At 41.7% G+C, this 18558-nt stretch overlaps 1 protein-coding gene across 3 annotated transcripts in view; it reads right to left on the bottom strand.

Annotated features, from left to right (window-relative positions):
• VWF (von Willebrand factor) overlaps positions 1-18558 on the bottom strand; it is a 263892-nt gene that overhangs the window by 30766 nt on the left and 214568 nt on the right. For all 3 annotated transcript variants that reach the window (XM_090043875.1, XM_090043874.1, XM_090043876.1), the window contains exons 39-43: positions 12607-12709; positions 12438-12512; positions 11833-11937; positions 11074-11279; positions 9027-9176 (exon numbers count right to left, since the gene is read on the bottom strand). In XM_090043875.1, coding sequence (XP_089900001.1) covers positions 9027-9176; positions 11074-11279; positions 11833-11937; positions 12438-12512; positions 12607-12709 — 639 coding nt within the window. The remainder of the gene's footprint in view (positions 1-9026; positions 9177-11073; positions 11280-11832; positions 11938-12437; positions 12513-12606; positions 12710-18558) is intronic.

Raw genomic sequence — 18558 nt, 5'->3', positions numbered from 1 at the left:
TATGCCGGGACTTCCCAGCCCATAGCACCTGACCTATACACCAGTTATTTAGAGAATGCCTATTGGCTTGGACCTTATGAGATAAGAGATATGGCAAGAAAATGTCTCAGATATTCCTATTCAGTGAAAGCAAGGGAGATGAAAGAAAACAGCCCCTCACTTCTCAATCCTGGGCATTTTTATTACCTCAACCCTTTCACTTTCCTGAGAACCAGTTCTGGAAAGAAGCTGTTAAGTGACTGCAAATGCTTGTGGGAGTTGATAGGTTAGGAGACAAAACCATGCATGGATATCAAGAATCAGATGAAAAAACAAACTGAAAATCACTATCTTCATCACTTCAAGAAAAAGATGTATTCCTCTACCCAGTAGGACTGTGTGAAGCTTCAGGTGCTGATTGGATGTGAAGGAGATTCAGACCGATCTGGTAGCGAAACCTCCAAATCCGAATTGAATCCGGAGACTGATAAAAAGGTCTGAATCGATTTGAAGCTCTCCAAATCAATTCAGAAAAGATTCAGACAGCTTCGGAGATCCAGGCTGTCCCCACTTACTGCCACAGGGAGCTAGACCCAGATTCTGTGCCGAAAACTACCAATGTGATGTTGTAGTCAGCAAAGCAACTAAAACTCTGGCTTGCATCCATAGATGCTTCACTAGCAAATCCTAGGATGTTATCCCCCTACTGTACTTGGCCTTGGTGAGGCCGCAGCTGGAGTACTGTATCCAATTTTGGGTTCCACAATTTAAAAAGGATGTGGAGAAGCTTGAGAGAATCCAGAGGAGAGCCACGCGCATGATCAGAGGGCAGGAGAACAGACCTTCTGATGAGAGACTGAGCGCTATAGGACTCTTCAACCTGGAAAAGTGCAGGCTGGGGAGGGACCTGGTGGCTGCCTATAAGTATAGAAGGGGTGTATATCAGGATCTGGGGGAACGTCTGCTCACCAGAGCACCCCAAGGGATGACAAGGTCAAACAGTTACAAACTTCTCCAAAACCATTTCAGGCTGGACATAAGAAAGAACTTCTTTACAGTCTGAGCCCCCAAGACCTGGAAAAGACTGCTGCCACAGGTGGTGCAAGCACCTACTCTGGATTCCTTTAGGAGTTGATGTTTATCTTGCTGGGATCCTATGATCCCACCTGACTTCCTTTCCCTGGGGCACGGGCTGGATTCGATGATCTTCCAAAGTCCCTTCCAGCCCTAATGTCTATGAAATATATGAAGGGGGGGGGGAGAGGAGGAGGGCTGTAGGAGCAGAGAGGGAACCATGCGGGGACGCCCGCCAGGCCCCATCCCCTGCCTGCTCCCCCAGCACCCCGAGTGCTCCACAACCCCTGCCTGCTCTCCCAGCCCCATCAACGGCTGCCCTGCCTGGCCCCAGCCCCCGATTCTTTGGGAAAAAAAAAAAACAACCCAAAACAAACAAACAAACAAAAAAAGCCCCACACTCACCAACTGCTGCAGCAGCCATTGGGATTTCTGGGAGCTCATGGCAGAGCCACCCATGCAGCATGGGGCAGTAAGGATCACACCCCTGCCTGGCAGGAGCTGGTGACTGTGGACTTTTTTTTTCTTCTTTAAAGAGCCAGGAGCTGGGGCCAGGCAGGGCAGCCATTGACAGGGCTCAGAAAGCTGGCAGGGGATGGGGCCTGTTTGACTTGGAACAGTGATTTGAATCACTGAATTGAATCACTGTCCCCCAAATCGGCCGACTCCGAATCAAAAGCAAATACTAGCCACTTAGCACAGGCCTGCTATCCAGCTATAGGAGCTTCAACAGTGGAGTTTTGAAAAAATGTTTTGCTATAGTTTAATGCAAAGATGCAAAAAGAAAGCTTAAAACAAACAAACAAAACTTTTAGCAGGATCATAGCTATTAATTTACAGGAACAAAAAAAGGAAAGAATTCAAGGTTATAGGCAAATTTGAAACGTATCTTAAATACATTCAGGCATCTAACTGGATTTAGACCTAAACAAGAGGTGATCATGTCTTCATATCTGTTATAGGCAAGTAGCTAGCTCCCTTTCTAGATACCATATTTACTCAAATACAAGATGGCTCTGATTATAAAATGACACCCCCCCAATAATTAGATTCTACATAAGGAAATTTTATAAATTTGATACAGTTTTCCAGGTATAGGATCTAATTATTGGAGGTCTGTCTTGAATGTGTTCCCTTGCCACTGCAACAACATGAAAAATAAATCTAGGGGGCCAGGTAGCCCCTTTATCCTCAGCAACTCCCCCAACTTTTTCCCCCTGTAGTCCTTCCCTCACTCCTTACTGTTAGACCCTGTTCTCCCTGAGCACGTGGAAATAAGAAACAAAGCTGAAAACACTGAGTTTGAAATAAACATAGCTGTAGCAATTTGCATATAGTACCCCATAAACTTAATTCACTCAGAAATTATTCATTTTACCTTTTGAAACTGCTGCAAGTTTTAGGACAGGTACTCTAGGAATACACCTTTTAAGAGCAGCCCTTGTGATTACCTCCTAGTCCTACTTGCGCTTAGCCAAAAACCCAGGGAGCAAGTCAAGATGAAAAAAGGGAAGCAGTCTCCCATTGCCACAAAATCATGCAGTCAAGTTTCCTGCATTTGGGAAAACTTGCAAGGGTCAGCCTGCTCAGAGTACAAGGGACAGGCCTCACCTTGAAAATATCTGAGAAAACCACCTACTTGGTCATGGTATTTCTTCTGCTAGATAAGTATAGTACAAACTATGCATGATACTAGTCCAGAGCAAAATGACTCATGACTTTACAGATAGTTCATTGCGCTGGGCCCCAGCAGTCAACAGCATTTCAAGTCATGGTGACCCCACAGCTCAGCACTGCTCAGTATCTGCGAACTCTAGATATGCCCCACCCTGCCACAAAGGATCCATGTGTTAATTAGCTGCCCACACATGACCAGAACTGGGCATTCTTGTCATGAGTCCTGGGATCCTCCAAAAATGTATATGAAGATAGGGCGCAGGGCAACCTGGTCTGGCTTCATATGATGAAGGGTGAGGCTACATTAATCATATGCAACAGGCTGAGAGAGGGGCTGACAAAGGGATTCTGTATGAACTGTTTAGGGCCACATTTGGTGATGGTTGCCAGCTATTTAAGGCTGGTGAAGAAACAGGAATCATTGGGAATGGGAAAGAAAGGTGCAGCTCAGCTGTTGGAGTGAAAAGAAAGTTGAAATGAAATGTATTCAATGTAATGGCTCACTATAACTTGAAAAAGATGGTGCTGAGGGGGACTGCTTTCCTCAATTTCCCATTGTAAATTTTTTGTTGAAAAAAAACTTCACTAGAAAAAACAGAACATTATGATTTAGATATTAGAAATAATTTTCTGTCTATAAAGGTAATTAAACATTGAAACAGGCTACCTAGAAAAAGGGTGGAATCTCCATCCCTGGAGATTTTCAAGAGTAGATTAGGCAGGCACTTGGCTGGGATGGTTTAGTTAGGGATGTTCCTGCCTTGAGCAGGAGACTGGATTAGATGACCTTGTGAAGTCCCTTCCAGCTTCACTTTCCTATGATCCCATGACTTTTAACAGGTAAAAGTAAATCCCACTCCTCAATGAAAATTAAGTCTTTTTTTGGGGGGGGGGGGGCAAAAAGCCATTTCCTAACATACAAATGTTTCAACAAAAAACATTTCCAACAACCTAAAACCCTCAAACATTCTGAGGGAGATAATAGAAACAAACTGTAGCCTATAAATTATACAAATAGTTTGCAAACAGCAGGTTTACTGGATTATTCACACGTTAGACTTCTGTAATTAGCCATGTAACATTAACCTTTTATAGTATGAACCTTCAGTGTGACGCCAAACGTCTGAAGTCACTGGTATTTCACAGACACAGACACTTGACTTCATACATCACAGTGGAAAACTGAGTATAGTAGCTTAACTTATATTATTTAGATGAAGTTTCACTGCTGAATTTGTTGCTGAATGTCACTTACGACAGTTAAATGCATTGCAGAAGCATTTTGGTTCTGGGAGAGTTGTTTTATTATACTTTCAACTATATAAGTAAAACCAAAGTAAGATGCTTCTACTAAGAATGAATTTGGTTTCTAGATTAAGAGGAGTTTGGTTACAGGGTGGGCTCTGAAATCCACTTCCCAAAGCCCATTCACACAAACATAACTCTGTAAAACACTAATGAAAAGTTGCCAAAATATCAGCATCTAAATGCAATTCCAAATTCCCCAAAATGTTCACAAATACAATTTTGCACAAGTCACAGGACTTGAAGTGGAGATTGTGGGACTGAATCAGGTGTTGCATTGACCCTTCTCACTATAGCCAGGTCTCCTCTACAGTAGGGCAGTGCGAAATTTTGCCCAGTCATCCAGCAGGCAGACTCACACCCCCGGGATCAGTCCAGCACAGCCTCCACAGCCCTCTCTGGGGTGCAGGCAAGCCCCCGATCTGCCTGCCAGATGACAGGAGCCTGGTGCTGCCAGCGGGGCCAGCGGCAGCACTGATCTTCCCATTGCTGGGTGCAGAATAGCCTATCATTGAAACATCGAAACAGCATTGAAACAGTGAAACAGTTTCAACTAAATGAAACAGAACGGCGCTTTCAAAATTAAACAAAACTCAAAACGGAACACTGTTCCATCGAAACGGAAGTCGAAGCAGAACGGTGCTGTTTTGCACAGCCCTATTTTACAGTACAAATAACATTTCACCAGTAGAAAAATTTCCATCATGGGATCAAAATTCAACAAGTACAAAAGAAAATTATTTGAAAGGCATTATTATACAAGGCTATGTTAAAAATGTATATATATGACCAAAAATTCTAATAGCTTAGATATGATGGTTTTGAAGGCAGCATGAATATCTGGATAGATTGTATTAACTAACTGGACTCTTCCATCTCTGATTTAGAGAATTCGGAGACTACTTGCAGTGTATAGTCATGTTAGTCTGAAGTCAGGCAGAAAGCAGTGTAGATTTGTATCTTTATAGGCTAATTAAATCAGAGCTGTATAACATAAGCTTTCGCAAGCACAGAGCTTCCTTCATCAGATGCTGTGCAGAGCTGCTAAATAGAAAGCTGTGATTACAATACAAAAGGTAAGGAAGGGGGAAGGAAAAAGGGGGGCAACTACTGAGAAAGGCAAGGTGGCTAGGAGAGAGAAAACAAAGGAGGAACATAGGGCTATAAAAGCTAATCTAAGAGAGTAAGCATCCACTTAGAGCATTTACTCCTGTCTATTCTCTTGCCTTTTTGACTCCTCTTCCTTTATTATTGCTTCACCATATTCTTTTAACACATATGGATTTTAAGTTTTAAAAATCAGAAGGCACCCGTGGTAAATTTCAGAGGTCTATCACATTGACATGAAGCTCACTGTCTACAGGAGTAAAAAATCTGACTGCCCTGAGAGGTAAGGAATAATGCAACATACAACACCCTTCACCTTGGAGGAGATGCACACAGCTGACATTAAGCTGTAGCTGTGGGGAAAAAATTACAGGTGTTTGGTTACACCTACACTCTCGCAGCCTGCAATGATAAAATAAAATCCTGAGCTAGAGAAGGGAAGGTGACACAGTACAAATTAAAATCATGAAAAAATGTCCCTTCTGCTGAACTGGTCCTGGGCTTGCAATAAACAAAATACTAGAATGCCAGGTAATCCTGGCAGACTGGTATGCCACATAATCCTGTACTCTTCAGGAGTGACAGAGGATTGTCCATTTTGACTTCTTGCTTATCAGTTTATTGAAGGGCTGCCCTTTGAAGGGTAATGAATCCATCCAAACAGTAAGGAGACTATCATTTCCCTCTCTGTCAAAAGGGTGGAATAAAGTAGAGGTCCCCCCTTCAAATTGGGACTATACTTAAAAAGATGTCAGTAAGTATCATCCTGATATCCTGTCAGTGGCTGCTCTGCAGATGAGAGAGACCTGGAGCAAAGAGACATACATCCAGAGACCAAAAAAGAGACAACCAAAGAGTGAGACAGGAATCCAGCAGGATTCTTTGGAAGAAAGGTGAAATATTCAGGGCCAGCATCTTAATCAATATAAGGCTCTCAGTTGACAAGTCTCCAAAGCACTGAGGTTTCTGTCCCTGGTTCTGCAATGAACCAAAGCCCCAACAACAAACAGAGCAAATGTAATAATCTTCCACCAAATAATTTATATCGTTATTAAATAGATTTTTTTTCACACCAAGAACTCTAGCAACAGTCTTCCTTTATTAAACTATCTTTTCTTTGATCTTTGTGGCACATAAACATTAAGCCTTTTATTACCACACTTAACATATGGAAGAAAGCAAACTTTTGCTACTTCAAAGCAGAAATGTCAGTCTGATATATTGGGGATTAAAGTCCTCAATTTCATGGTCAGCATCCATTACAATCATCATTCATCATGCCTCAGCACAAATGGTGCAAGTGCTTCTGTGTTATAATTTAACAGGGTTTTCAAGAGGCCTGAAAATCTTTCATAATCAATTTACACACACTTAGCTAAATGGGTATGATTAAGATGTATATTGCAGAAAATTACGCATAATTCTTCTCATAATCACAGCGCCTTTAAACCAAATGCTTTTATTTCACTTTTGTAGATCCCTGACTTCCAGGATGCACACAGGAAGCAAGCAACAAAGCAAGGGTTCCCTTTTCATTAATTAATTAGGGTTTGCATAATACTTTGTAATTCTAGCCCACTGTATTACAATGATGCCCTAGAGGGTAATTTTGACATATCTGCAGCGAAAGAGGGTTGAACAACCTCCAGGTGAATGCTAAAGTGTAGACTTTACTCCTCCTAGAGTCGAGTTCAGCCATTACACCAGTAACACATTTTCTCTCTCAAAAGCACCTTCCTAGATAGTTGAAAGGAGTGAGAAAAGAAGAAAAACAAGGTCTGGGACATAGGGCAAGGCATTCCAATCAGATGCTATTCTAAAATTCATGCTCAAGTTCAAGCATGACTACTGGACATGAAGGAGAAATTAATTCAAAGGAGTCTTAACAGTCTATGGCTATTAGGCCTCATAAGCACAACAACTTCTTTTGCCTTTAGAGTCTATTAATCTTTATATATACATATACTGAGAGGGAGTGGTATTCCAATAGATTCTTCAGCAACAAATCTTCCGTGGGTCCATGGCTTAAGCAGGCTCCTACCATTGATACGACTTTCATGGATACTGCATCTGAGCTGAAAAACAATTGTCATCAGCTCAAAAGGGAACAAGACTTCAGCTAGGGTGATGCAACTCAGCCAATCTTTGACCCCAAAACACAATGAATCAGCAATAAGTCTAGAAGAGCTCTGGTCTTTCACCATGGAGTGTCAGACAGAAAAAGTGTAAGTTATGCCCCTTTGGACATCTATTAAGTGAGGCACAAGGAATGGAACACTCGCAAGAAGAGCTGCCAGTTTCCCTCCCAGATCATTCTGAAAACATTTTAAAAGCTTTTAGCGATTACAGAGTGATGTGCCACCATTGAGGAGTACTATATGCCAAGGTAATTTCTGAGGAATTCAGTATCTGAGGAAAGGAAACAAGTCTGTGGCAGTGGGCATATCTACACGTGATAGTATGTTGCCAGAGCAACAAACTTTGGCGATACAGTGTCTGCAGGCAAAAACCATGATGATGCAGCTATATCGCCGTAATGATGCGCTCCCTCAGGACAGTGCATTGCTACAGTGACATGGCAGCTAAAAATAACTGCACCACACACAGACTACTACTGTTCCATCATTTAGTACTTCCAAAAGGAAGAACTATAAATGACAGTGTGGTAACAATGATGCTGTAGGGGCACAGATAGATGTCCCCAGTGTGTATTTAAAGTGGAATCTATTTGAAAACTTCTCAGAAGTTTGGAAAGGATAAGAGAAAAGAGAACAGGTGAACCAGTGAAAGGTAAAGGTAATTTAGCATCACGACTACACTCCAAGAATGTGTGCGTTCCCTGTATCTACATAGCTATATACAGAAATGTGCCACCCAGCCTTGATTTCCTGAATGCAATGGTAAATACTGCTTAGCTTTGGACAAGCAATGGAATGCTCAGGGTGCACTGAGATTTTCCAAGCAGTCAAAGGATATGAACAATACCCCAAGGTATACCTTTGCTGCTGCTCTGTAGTAACTATCCATGTGCATTAAGCAAAGGTTGAACCATGACAGCTTACCTCTCTTTCATTACAAGCCAAATTGCTGTGGTTCAGCTTTTACTTACTACAGAGGAAGCGTGGACCTGGGAGCAGCCAACACAGTAAATCTCCACCAGCTGTGAATTCACTGGAACCCACAAAAGGGTTCCAGCTGTGCCAGCTATTACAACTCAAAGAGCATTCGGCAAAGAGATTCATCTCACTCCTTCGCTACTGGCAGGCAGTCACCTACTATCCATCATGCAACCCAGCGTACAGTTGTTATTCAACAACAATTGCAGGCCCTTACTTAGGAAATCCCCCTGTGCAGCAAATTGTTCAGCTATCTTCTGGGCTAGTGTAGCATGCACCTGATTAACAACATTTGAAAAATAGAACTAAAGAGAATCAGATCACAAACTGACATCACAACTGCTCCGATAACAACTGGGCTGTAAGGATATCTAACATTGCAGTAAGAGGTGCTCCAGCAACGACATATGAAATTCAACATATAGTATCACATACATCTGCTGTGAACAGCAGATAATTCAGAGTTCAGTCCTACTCCCACTCCCACTGAAATTTTACCCCTGATTTCAATGGCAGCTTAATCAGGTCCTAAATCATTAATCTTAAGAAGGACTGAACTGCTGTGACTCACAAAGAAAAGAAGATGCTTTGGGAAAAGGAGATGCTCAGCCCGTCTCAGGGTTGGGTCTCAAGATAATGCATTATTATGCAAAACCACTACTTCTTTCTGTATTTTACTACTATGAACGCAACATCTCCAGAATCCCCTTCAAGGCTCTCCTATCACCCGAGGACTTGTCCTAATGCACTACTTTAAGTGTTTCTCACCTGATGACATATCTTGTTACAGGGTTTCTCATGACATTCCACAATTCGAAGCCCTGTGACAGCGTCTTCCATATTCGTGCAGAGGCATTCTGTGCAATCGTCATCCCATGATTTACCAATGGGGTAGACAATACCATGATGCACACAAACCTATTGAGTAAATGAATGAACAAACAAATGAATTAATTTGTCTAAAGGCACACCATTGACTTCAAATAGATCTTTACGTCTATAAGTATCTCATGAAGCTCACCAAACTGTCATTTATCTTTAAGGCTATGTTGGAATCAGCAGAAATGCCTCAAATCTTAAATCTGTGGCTAATTTGTTGTAAAAATAAAAGATCTGCTGAAACCCAAAGGTCCAAGAGTAAACACAGTTATTTGATTAGAATTCAATGGCAGCACCTATGAGTTGACTCCATTTAACTGAATGTACATAGTGGACCACTGTTCACACATAATAAATGAGGTCTCTCCCTTCAAGAGCAATTTTCAATTAGTAGATATTAAAGCACTTTATAAATGAGAACAACATCTTCATCTCCATTTTAGAGAAATGAAAACTGAGACAGAGGAGTGCGAAGACTTGCCTGAAATCCTCCCAACGGGCTAATGGGAGGCAAGGGAACAGAAGCCAGGTCTCAGGTTGCAACCTGGCACTGTCCAATAGGTCACACTGCATCTGACATCTCACTGTATAGGCAGAAGTATACACAACATGTAGGCCAAATTCAGCCCCAATTTTACATTATTATTATGAATGATTCTTTGGGATGACTTCATCCTCCCAAAATTAAATCATAACATATACAGTGAAATACAGTGACCAGAAACATCATACCTAACCTGAGGCTCTGCACAATAAAGCTACTTCACTGAGAACAGTAGCCCAAGGTAGTAGTCACAAGGGGCATGTATAGATGTGCTTGGGGGGGGCGTTGCTTTAATTAGTGAGCCATGCTAATTAAAAACACCCAAGTGTCATGTTTATCAGTATACCCATACTGAAAAAATGGTGGTGGGGCACTATAACCTAAAGCTTGTTCAACAGGCTTCAGTTCAAAGTGCCCTGCCACTATTTTTCAGTGCAGGTATGCTGATACATGTGACACAGGAGGCTGCTGGAGCACGTTAATGTCCATGATTAATCAAGTCTGCTCTGACATGCTGGATTTACAGCGCACCTCCCTGCATGTGCGTAAGTGCCCAAGCATTTCAGTTTATAACTGGAAGTAGGTGGCTATGTGTAGATAAGCTGTAAAAAGGGGTGGAAGGGCCTTGTGAAGGATGAAAAAATAAGAAACAAAATGGAATCCTAAAAGCTCACACCTAAACATAAACCAAAGAAGTTCACTTTGACAAAAAAGTTAAAAAAAAAAGAAAAAAAAAAGCTTCATTAACGACCTAAAATTCATGATGCCCAAATGATCTTTGCTTATTACTACACTAGAGGAATATATCAAGGGCTCGGTGAGCAACTGTTCACCAGGGCACCCAAGGGGAAAGCCAGGAGTAATGGCCACAAACTCCTAGAAGATCGATTCAGGCTCAATGTTAAGAGAAGCTTCTTCAGAGTCAGGGTGTCCAGACTGTGAAACAAGCTCCCTCCAGAGGTGGTGCAATCACCTACCCTGGAAATCTTCAAGAGGAGACTAGACAGTCGCCTTGTTTGGGTCACCCGACGCCCAGTTATCTTTCCTGATTGGTGCAGGGGACTGGACCCGATGATCTTCCAAGGTCCCTTCCAGCCTTACAATCTGTGCATCTCAGAGCCAAATACCTCACTGTCACTGTAAATAGGTTAGTTCTATTAGCAATGAAAGAACCATTCATAATGTAACAAGAATAGCAAGGGGCAACTGTTCACTTCTCTTACACAAACTTATATTTAAATAAGCCTAAATGTAATTTGCTGCTCTTGCTGCTCGTGACTTTGCATTAGCTTGTATACATTTAGCTAATTTTGTATACAACCTCTTCTTGAGCAGGCACACCTTGGAAATGAGATATTCTCATCTGTAAGAATTACAGTTCACTCTCCTCACCCTGTCTGGAATGCAGTTGGTAGTTACACAGCCACAGTCATTGGTGACAGATATAGATAAATATCCTGATGGGCAGTTCACTGTCAAGTTGGTGCAGCTGCACATGCATTCATATTCATCACAGCACTGAGTTTTCCTAACGGTCAGCTCCCGGTGTGGTGGGCACAGTGGAAAGTGCTTCAGCCTGCACATCTCTTTCTTGCAGACTAACAAAGTAGCATAATAAGCACAGAACATTTCAGAATATAACAGGAAATAGGAATAATTTCAGGAAATAGGAATAATAGAAACAATTTCTCCTACAAACTAGGAAGTACTTGTTACTGCAGAGGGATCCCACAAGTGATCGACTTCAATGAGTAATCAGGCAACCATAAACATCATCTAGTAGAATTAGGATCAGATGTAAGACTAAAATTCTTATTCCTCCAAAAATGTCTTTCCTCATTTATTATGTAGTTGGAAGTATTTATAAATCATTTTAACTATAACACATGCAATCCTTAACATTTCTCTTTCACCACAGTTAAAAAAACAAATATGTACATACTGTGTGCATGTGTGTATTTCAGATTTGCTGACCTGAAGAAGGGCACTCCGTATTCAGACTCCTGTCTAACATCTCACCCAACTATACAATTGGTCCAATAAAAGATATTACCAAAAAAACCTTGCTTCTCTCATTCCCTACAACATCGTTGCCACAACAACACTCCAACCCCATTACTAACATTGCTCAGCATTTGAAAGTTACTTTACCACAAGTGTAATTTGGTCTGCATTCGCCAGGGTTTGTCAGGACAGGCTGAAGTTCATCCTTACAATCAGGGACAGGAGGCAGATCACAGCTCACTAAGTCACAGACTGAAATGGAGGCCATGTATCAGTTAAGGCCCAGCTACTGAGCCATCAAAAAGACATTTAATTGAAGATTTCCACGTGTCAATGAAACCACAATAATACAGAAGAAATTAGTGCATTGATCAACAAGTTGCAATTTGCTTCTAAAATGTTTGTGGGGGGTGCAGGAGGGTACAATTTTTATTCGGGTTAAGTGCATTAAAACTCTGACTACATATTTCACATGCAAAATTAGAAACAACTTAGTAATTTAAGGAAAAAACAGTGCAACCTTTCTAAGCATGTCCCGTTCACAAAGAGTGAGCATGAGGAAAGTCTGAGAAATGCATGGATTTTCTTGTTCTCAATGTTTTTTTTTCCCCTCCTCACATGAGACAATTCAACCCCTTAGGTGCTCCAAAAAGAGAGCCTAATTCATGATCTAAATACACATTTGAAAAGCATCTGGTAAAGAAGGTCAGGCAGCATAAGTAACAAGGGTCCACAGATGACCAGAAACCTACCACATTCGTACTCTGGGCAGCACTGATCAAAATCCCGGTGCAGTCTAGGAACTTCACAGGGGCCACATTCAACAGCTAAGGTGAGGGAGAAGCAAACAAACCAAACTTTAGTCAGAACAGAAGAGGACAAAGTGGGAAAAAATCATATTTAGATTTAAAAGCAATTTACATTGGGCAGTAGGGCAAGGTCGTACAGTGCAGTTTATCTTCCTGTTATCAAGGCATATGCAGATCTTGCAAGGCTCATTGGTAGGAATCCATGTTTCCATGTGCTGCATAAAAACAAAGGATTGTTAGAAACAAACAGAATCTTCTGATCTCTGACATGCAAACTCCTGGGTGGAAATGGGAGAGGAAACGAAGATGCTCTGGAAAACCAACAGTTTAAATATGGGATTGTTTTGCTTTCTGTGACAATTAGAAGAATCCTAAGAGTTGCAATGTCTGGTTTATTCAGATTTAACTAGATATGCAAAGAAGGTACTTCTACACAAGGCCCTAAAGGCACAGTAGACTAATTCTACTGGACATTAGTGTGGTGGGCAAAAACCATGCTAATATGAATTGGTCTACTGCACATTAGTGTCACAAAAAAGCATGCGCTGGTACTACTGCATAGTAGTGCTGATTACGGCACATTAATGAACATGTAGATATACCCAGAGTTCATCAATGGGGCAAGAAATTGCTATCATTTGACTCACAAAAAACCCGTACTTTATGAATGCAATTGCAAGTTATTGCCTATCACTCAGGGCAATGATGGAACTACACGCCATGACCGGATGTGCTAGGAATACGAAATACAGTGGCTTACTGCAAATGTTTATAAGCTTTTCGGTAGATTAAAAATAAACAAAAGACTATTTTAAAAGTTAGAAAGTTTCAAATATGCTCATTAGCAACTGCATTCTCTCTGCACTGGAGACTGGATGAGTACTAAATCAATCCTAAAGCCAGTGCTATAATTCCTTAGACAAACACCTTATATGTTGTAAATATATAGACAAATTGGTAGCAAGGTGCATGATTATCCATCATTGCTGGCTGCCCTTGGAAAGAGTGAAAAACTGGAAAGCAGGTTTGTTGGTCCTTGATTTCACTGATATTGCCAGTTGTAAAGAACTGTACATTTAACACTTAGGTGACCAGGTAGGTGAGAGAAAGACATCTTGGATAATCAAAGATAAATTGTACAATTAGGATAAACTCTGACTAAAAACCTCTGCAGCAGGTTAATGAATACTGTTCAGAGAAAACTTTGGCAGATACGTGTTGATATAATCCTGCTATGACTCATATTAACACAAGGAGGAATGCAATGTCTAGTTTTACTACCACTTGGCCCTGTGGATGCTATACATACTGAAAATGACATTGGAGCGCAAACATTCAGTGCCAAATAGACCTTCTGGATACTCTTACATTAAGGAGGTTAACAGTGTAATCAGGACAATGAAGACAAAGAAGGGAGAAGGGAGACCAAGACCCAATCAAAATGTTTAACAAGCTATAAAATGAAGGAAGCAAGATTAGCCAGTCATTAGTCTGCAGGAACACCCTTTCAAAGGAAGAAAAACTTGCATAAATTAGTTGCAAGTTAAACAGCATTATTCCACGGTGCACATGCCTCAAAGCATGCTGCCAGGCCATTGAATGATTATCAAAAGTTTCACGTAGGACCAAAAAAAAATAAAAAATGAACCAAGATAATTTTGCACTCTCAAATACTTTCATCCTCAGGGTTCTGACTGGCATTTCCTCAACACTTGAATATAAGCTTCTCTGTAAATCAGTGCTGGATTAAAGCACCCTGAGGTGTTAGGCAGACACATACATCGGCCTACTGTACCTTTGTTCCTGTCTTGGTATAATTGGCTTGGATAGGTAGTAAAGAGTCATTTACACAAGATCTGTTATGTGGCCAGGTAGCTGAACCCTCCACTGCCACTCCTTGGACAGAAAGAGGCCTCCTTCATTTCTGGATGTCTGCACTTTGCCTTTGTGTGGGCTTCAAATCATCCCAGAGCAGGGAGAACTCAACCCTCCACCAACAGAGCAAAGACCCTTCTGTGTGGTAGCACATAGAGGTTGGAGCACTGGTTAGAAGAGCCCATGGTCCACTGAGCCCTCTGCTGGGATGGTGTTAGTGAGGTCCCCCAACTAGAAGGATTCAGAGTTGCTACCCCACTAAAATGCACGCAATAGGTCATACCATTTAGAATGATGGTTTCAGGGCCCCTGAAAATGCAGGTAACCATCACTGCAGCAGTTATACTCAAAACCTGTTTTCAAGGGTTAGGGACAGAAGTTACACATAAACCAGTTTAAATCATCACAGATTTAAACCTGTAACAGAACAGATGTTCAGTGTACACAAACCAGTTTCAAAATGGCTGAAACTGGTTTAAGATAAACCTGGTTCAATGCAATATCAGACTTAACTGGTTTGGGTCAAACCAGTTTATGAAACTGCTGTCCCAGACCTCTTCCTGGGTCAAGTTAAATCACAGTCCCCCAGAATCCCAGCATATTTTCCAACCCTGGGCTGGGCTGTGCCATCTGTTACAACAGAGAAGAGTTGGGGGGGAGGGGGAAGAAGGCAGGGACTCCCCCCTCCAGGCAAACCCCACCAGGATGGGGAGTTAAACTTCCCTTCCCCCAAGTACAGAGCTGCCCTGCCCTGCTAAAAACTTACTGCAGGCTGCAACTGTGGACTACAAATCCCAGAGACACCTGGAAGCAGGAAGAGGAAGTAATGACCACCCTACAGAGTCCTGCTGCTGTAATTCTGGACTGCAAATCCCAAAGAACTTGGGGGAAGCAGGAAGAGGAAGTAAACACACAGCCCATTCTGGCTACATGCCAGAAAGCTATGCACTAGTGCCCCCTGGCTTCTGGCCCGAGCCACTGCAGGCATGTTGCTGCATTTCCTGAATCAAAAGTGAATGTCTGGCCAATTGTTTCTCAGTTTAATCTCTGCAGTTTAGACTAACCTGCAAAGACTGACTCAATTCAGCCTCAGGCTTTTTGACTATCTGTACTTAGCCAATTTGCTTTTCATCAGGCCTAGAAATGATTATATCAAATAAAGACTGAAATTCTGATAGCATGGACCTAGAGTTTTTATACCTTAATCTTCCCTTGAAACAAAACTTCTTTTCTAGAAAGCAATGGAATCCTTGAGATCAAAAGACATTGCGCTTGGCTTTCAGAAATCATACACAAAAGACTTCTGATAGCAACTATTCAGGCCTTATTACACATTACACTTTGAGCTGCTCAAATGTTGATCAGTAGTATTCTTACTAGCTCAAGTTTGGAGCATTAACACTTTAAGGCTGAAAATCTTCTCTGACTGTCCTCAGTTTGCTTTTCTGTGATTTGCTGGACTAGGAGCTATAGCTATGAGTTGCTACTAGAGGGCTGGTAAGCCAGGACAGGCTTTTATTCATGCTCTAGGTGCAGGGGTGTTGGAGAGATGGATTGTGGGGGTAGGACCATTAAGCTGGGAGATGAAGAGTTAATGGGATGGGGGTGGGTAATGAAATGGGAGGTGGAAAGGAAATGGGGCTGGGGGATGGGTAGTGAAATGAAGCAATTCAGACACTGGAGGATAAAATAAAAAGTAAAAAAAAAGAACAATTTAAATAGAAATAAAAAGGAAGTAAATTAAAGAAGGTTCCATGTTCTGATAAATTAGGGTAAGGTTTGGAACATGGGAGATGCTGGTTGTGCTTCCTGGGATGGCTGGGATCTGGGAGTGGCTAAGGCAGGCATTTTTGGGGAAGTTAATGTCCCTACCCCATGAAAGAAGCCCCAGGTCATGGAGACCTGACCTGGCCCCCTACCTTGCTCCTTCCCCCTGTCCCTGACCCCACTCCCAGGCCCATCCATGCCCTGTGACTTGGCTACTTGGCATGTGCTCTGCAGGCTGTTTGTAGGGGTTGTACTCCTGAGGTGGGAAGGTCACACCTCAGGGGGATGGGAGGGGGAGTTGACTTGGTGCCAGAATCCCTACCCACCCAGACAGTAGAGTTCAGAGGGTGGAAAGTTTGTCCACAGAGAACAGGAGGATGCGGGAGAGGTCACTGCATCCTGTGATGCTGAAGGACTGCAACTTGAATAACTCATCTGTGGGTAGTGGCCACACATTAATGGAACATGAGCTGGGTAACATGGATCAAAGATAAACCTGCCCTGGAATGATATGACTTTAAGCCCCCTAAAGTGTGCTTAAAAAGATAATGTGTGGACAATCCAGGGGTTAAGCACTCCAGGAGCCACCTAAAATTAATGTGCACCAAGGCCCTTCCTCCTGTGAAAGTTAACTTATCAAAACCCTTAAGAGAGATGGAAACAAAATGCATTCTGCTCTATCATTATTGGAAGGTCAGTTTAGTTAAGCAATCTGTTGCTACCAGTCACTTCTGTAGTCACTTAGTCTCCAGATTTAAAACAGAAAAACAGACAATAGCAACAAAAATCTTCTGGCCAATTTTTCAATAGGACCTATGACACTGACTGAGTTAAATGGGAACTGTAGGTGCTCATCACACCATAAAAATCTGGCATTGGTTTTGAGCTTGTTTCACTTGGTTATTGTCAGAATTTTAAAAATTCAAAACTGTATATGGATAGTAGGTATTTTAAATTAATTCCTTAACAAAAAATCTTTATCTGTGCTTACCACACCATAAAAATGGTAATGACCAATTACTACTTATTTGTATAGCTATACTTCCAAAATGCCAGCAGGTGGCACCAGTGCATAAACATAAGAAGCACTTGTTGCCAGCACGGTGTTCATGCTAATATTAAGCCACCTCAAGATTAAACATGGCCCTTTATAGAAGTAAGCACATCCCTATTAACACCACTAGGATTTCTGCTGAAGAACTGCATTTAGTATGAATTTTCATTGACACTGTGGCTGTGTAATACCTGTGTATACTGTAGCTGTGTAATATGTATATATTTTATCATTTCTGATTCACTCAGAGAGGGATTAAAGTTTGCTCTGTATGTTATTGTCATGAGGTCAGTTAATGTAAACAATAATTGAAAAGGTAAATTATCTATATAGAAGTTTTAACTATAATGGGTCTTGTCTCTCCTTTTTTTTTTGATCAGTTGTTCCCTCCATTATTGCTGAAATGTTGGTCTCTGTTTAATATATATTAACCTGTATATATGCACATGCACAACAAACCTACTTTTTCATCTAAGAACAGCAAATTTCTGTCCTTTACAGAACATCTACAGTGGCCACGTCTACACGAGACACTGACTGCGCAGCGGTTACTGCACAGGCATTTAGTACTTTTATAAACAAGTACAAATACTAAATGACTGCACAGTAACTGGAGTTATTGTGCACTCACACCTACACGTGGCTGTTTCGTGATGCTGACTGCGCAATACCTTGTGACTACTGCACAGGAGCGTTGCACCACACTTCCTACAAATGGCTGTTTCGTGATGCTACTGTGCAGTAGTCACTGGCTACTGCACAGACAGTGTCTTACATAGATGCAGCCACTGTGTAGGAGACCATGACTGTTGCATTGTTTGGTCAAAACTGTAAGATCCAAATACAGACCTCAAGATTAATCCAAAACCACAAGCAGACATGTCAAAATACCACATGTCTGTCTGCATTAGACCCCCTTCTACAGAGTTATAGACCTAAGGGATCTGGCTTATTTGCCAAGTTGGGAGTACTGCTACATTAATTTCTCTTTCACAGACTCTCCCTCTATCACAAGGTGCTCAGCTACTAAGTGGGAGACATTAGCAAAAAAAAGGAAAGAAACAGGGAAAAACAAGTCAACTCTGCTACTGGAATTACGAAGGAATCTGGTGGGAATATGCCAAAGCTAGGTATTTCACATGTACCTAAAAAAAGCACACCATAAGTAGGCACCAACAGCTATCACTGCTTCTCAAGCCATTTGTGGTACCAATGACTTTTTCTTTTCAGGCTACCAAAAGTCCTGTGCTTCCTTGGGGAAATTAGCTATTTGGTAGGATGGAAGCAATGGATTTAATCAAGAAAATGTTCCCTGGTTTGGTTTGACACAGCACTGGGTTGCTCTGGGGGGTCTTATAACTAACTGGT

The sequence above is a fragment of the Crocodylus siamensis genome, chromosome 4 (genome assembly GCF_052110815.1).
Source record: "Crocodylus siamensis isolate JL-2025a chromosome 4, ASM5211081v1, whole genome shotgun sequence".
NCBI lineage: Eukaryota > Metazoa > Chordata > Crocodylia > Crocodylidae > Crocodylus > Crocodylus siamensis.
Note: the sequence above shows the minus strand (reverse complement) of the source record. Positions and strands in the feature narration are given on the sequence as shown.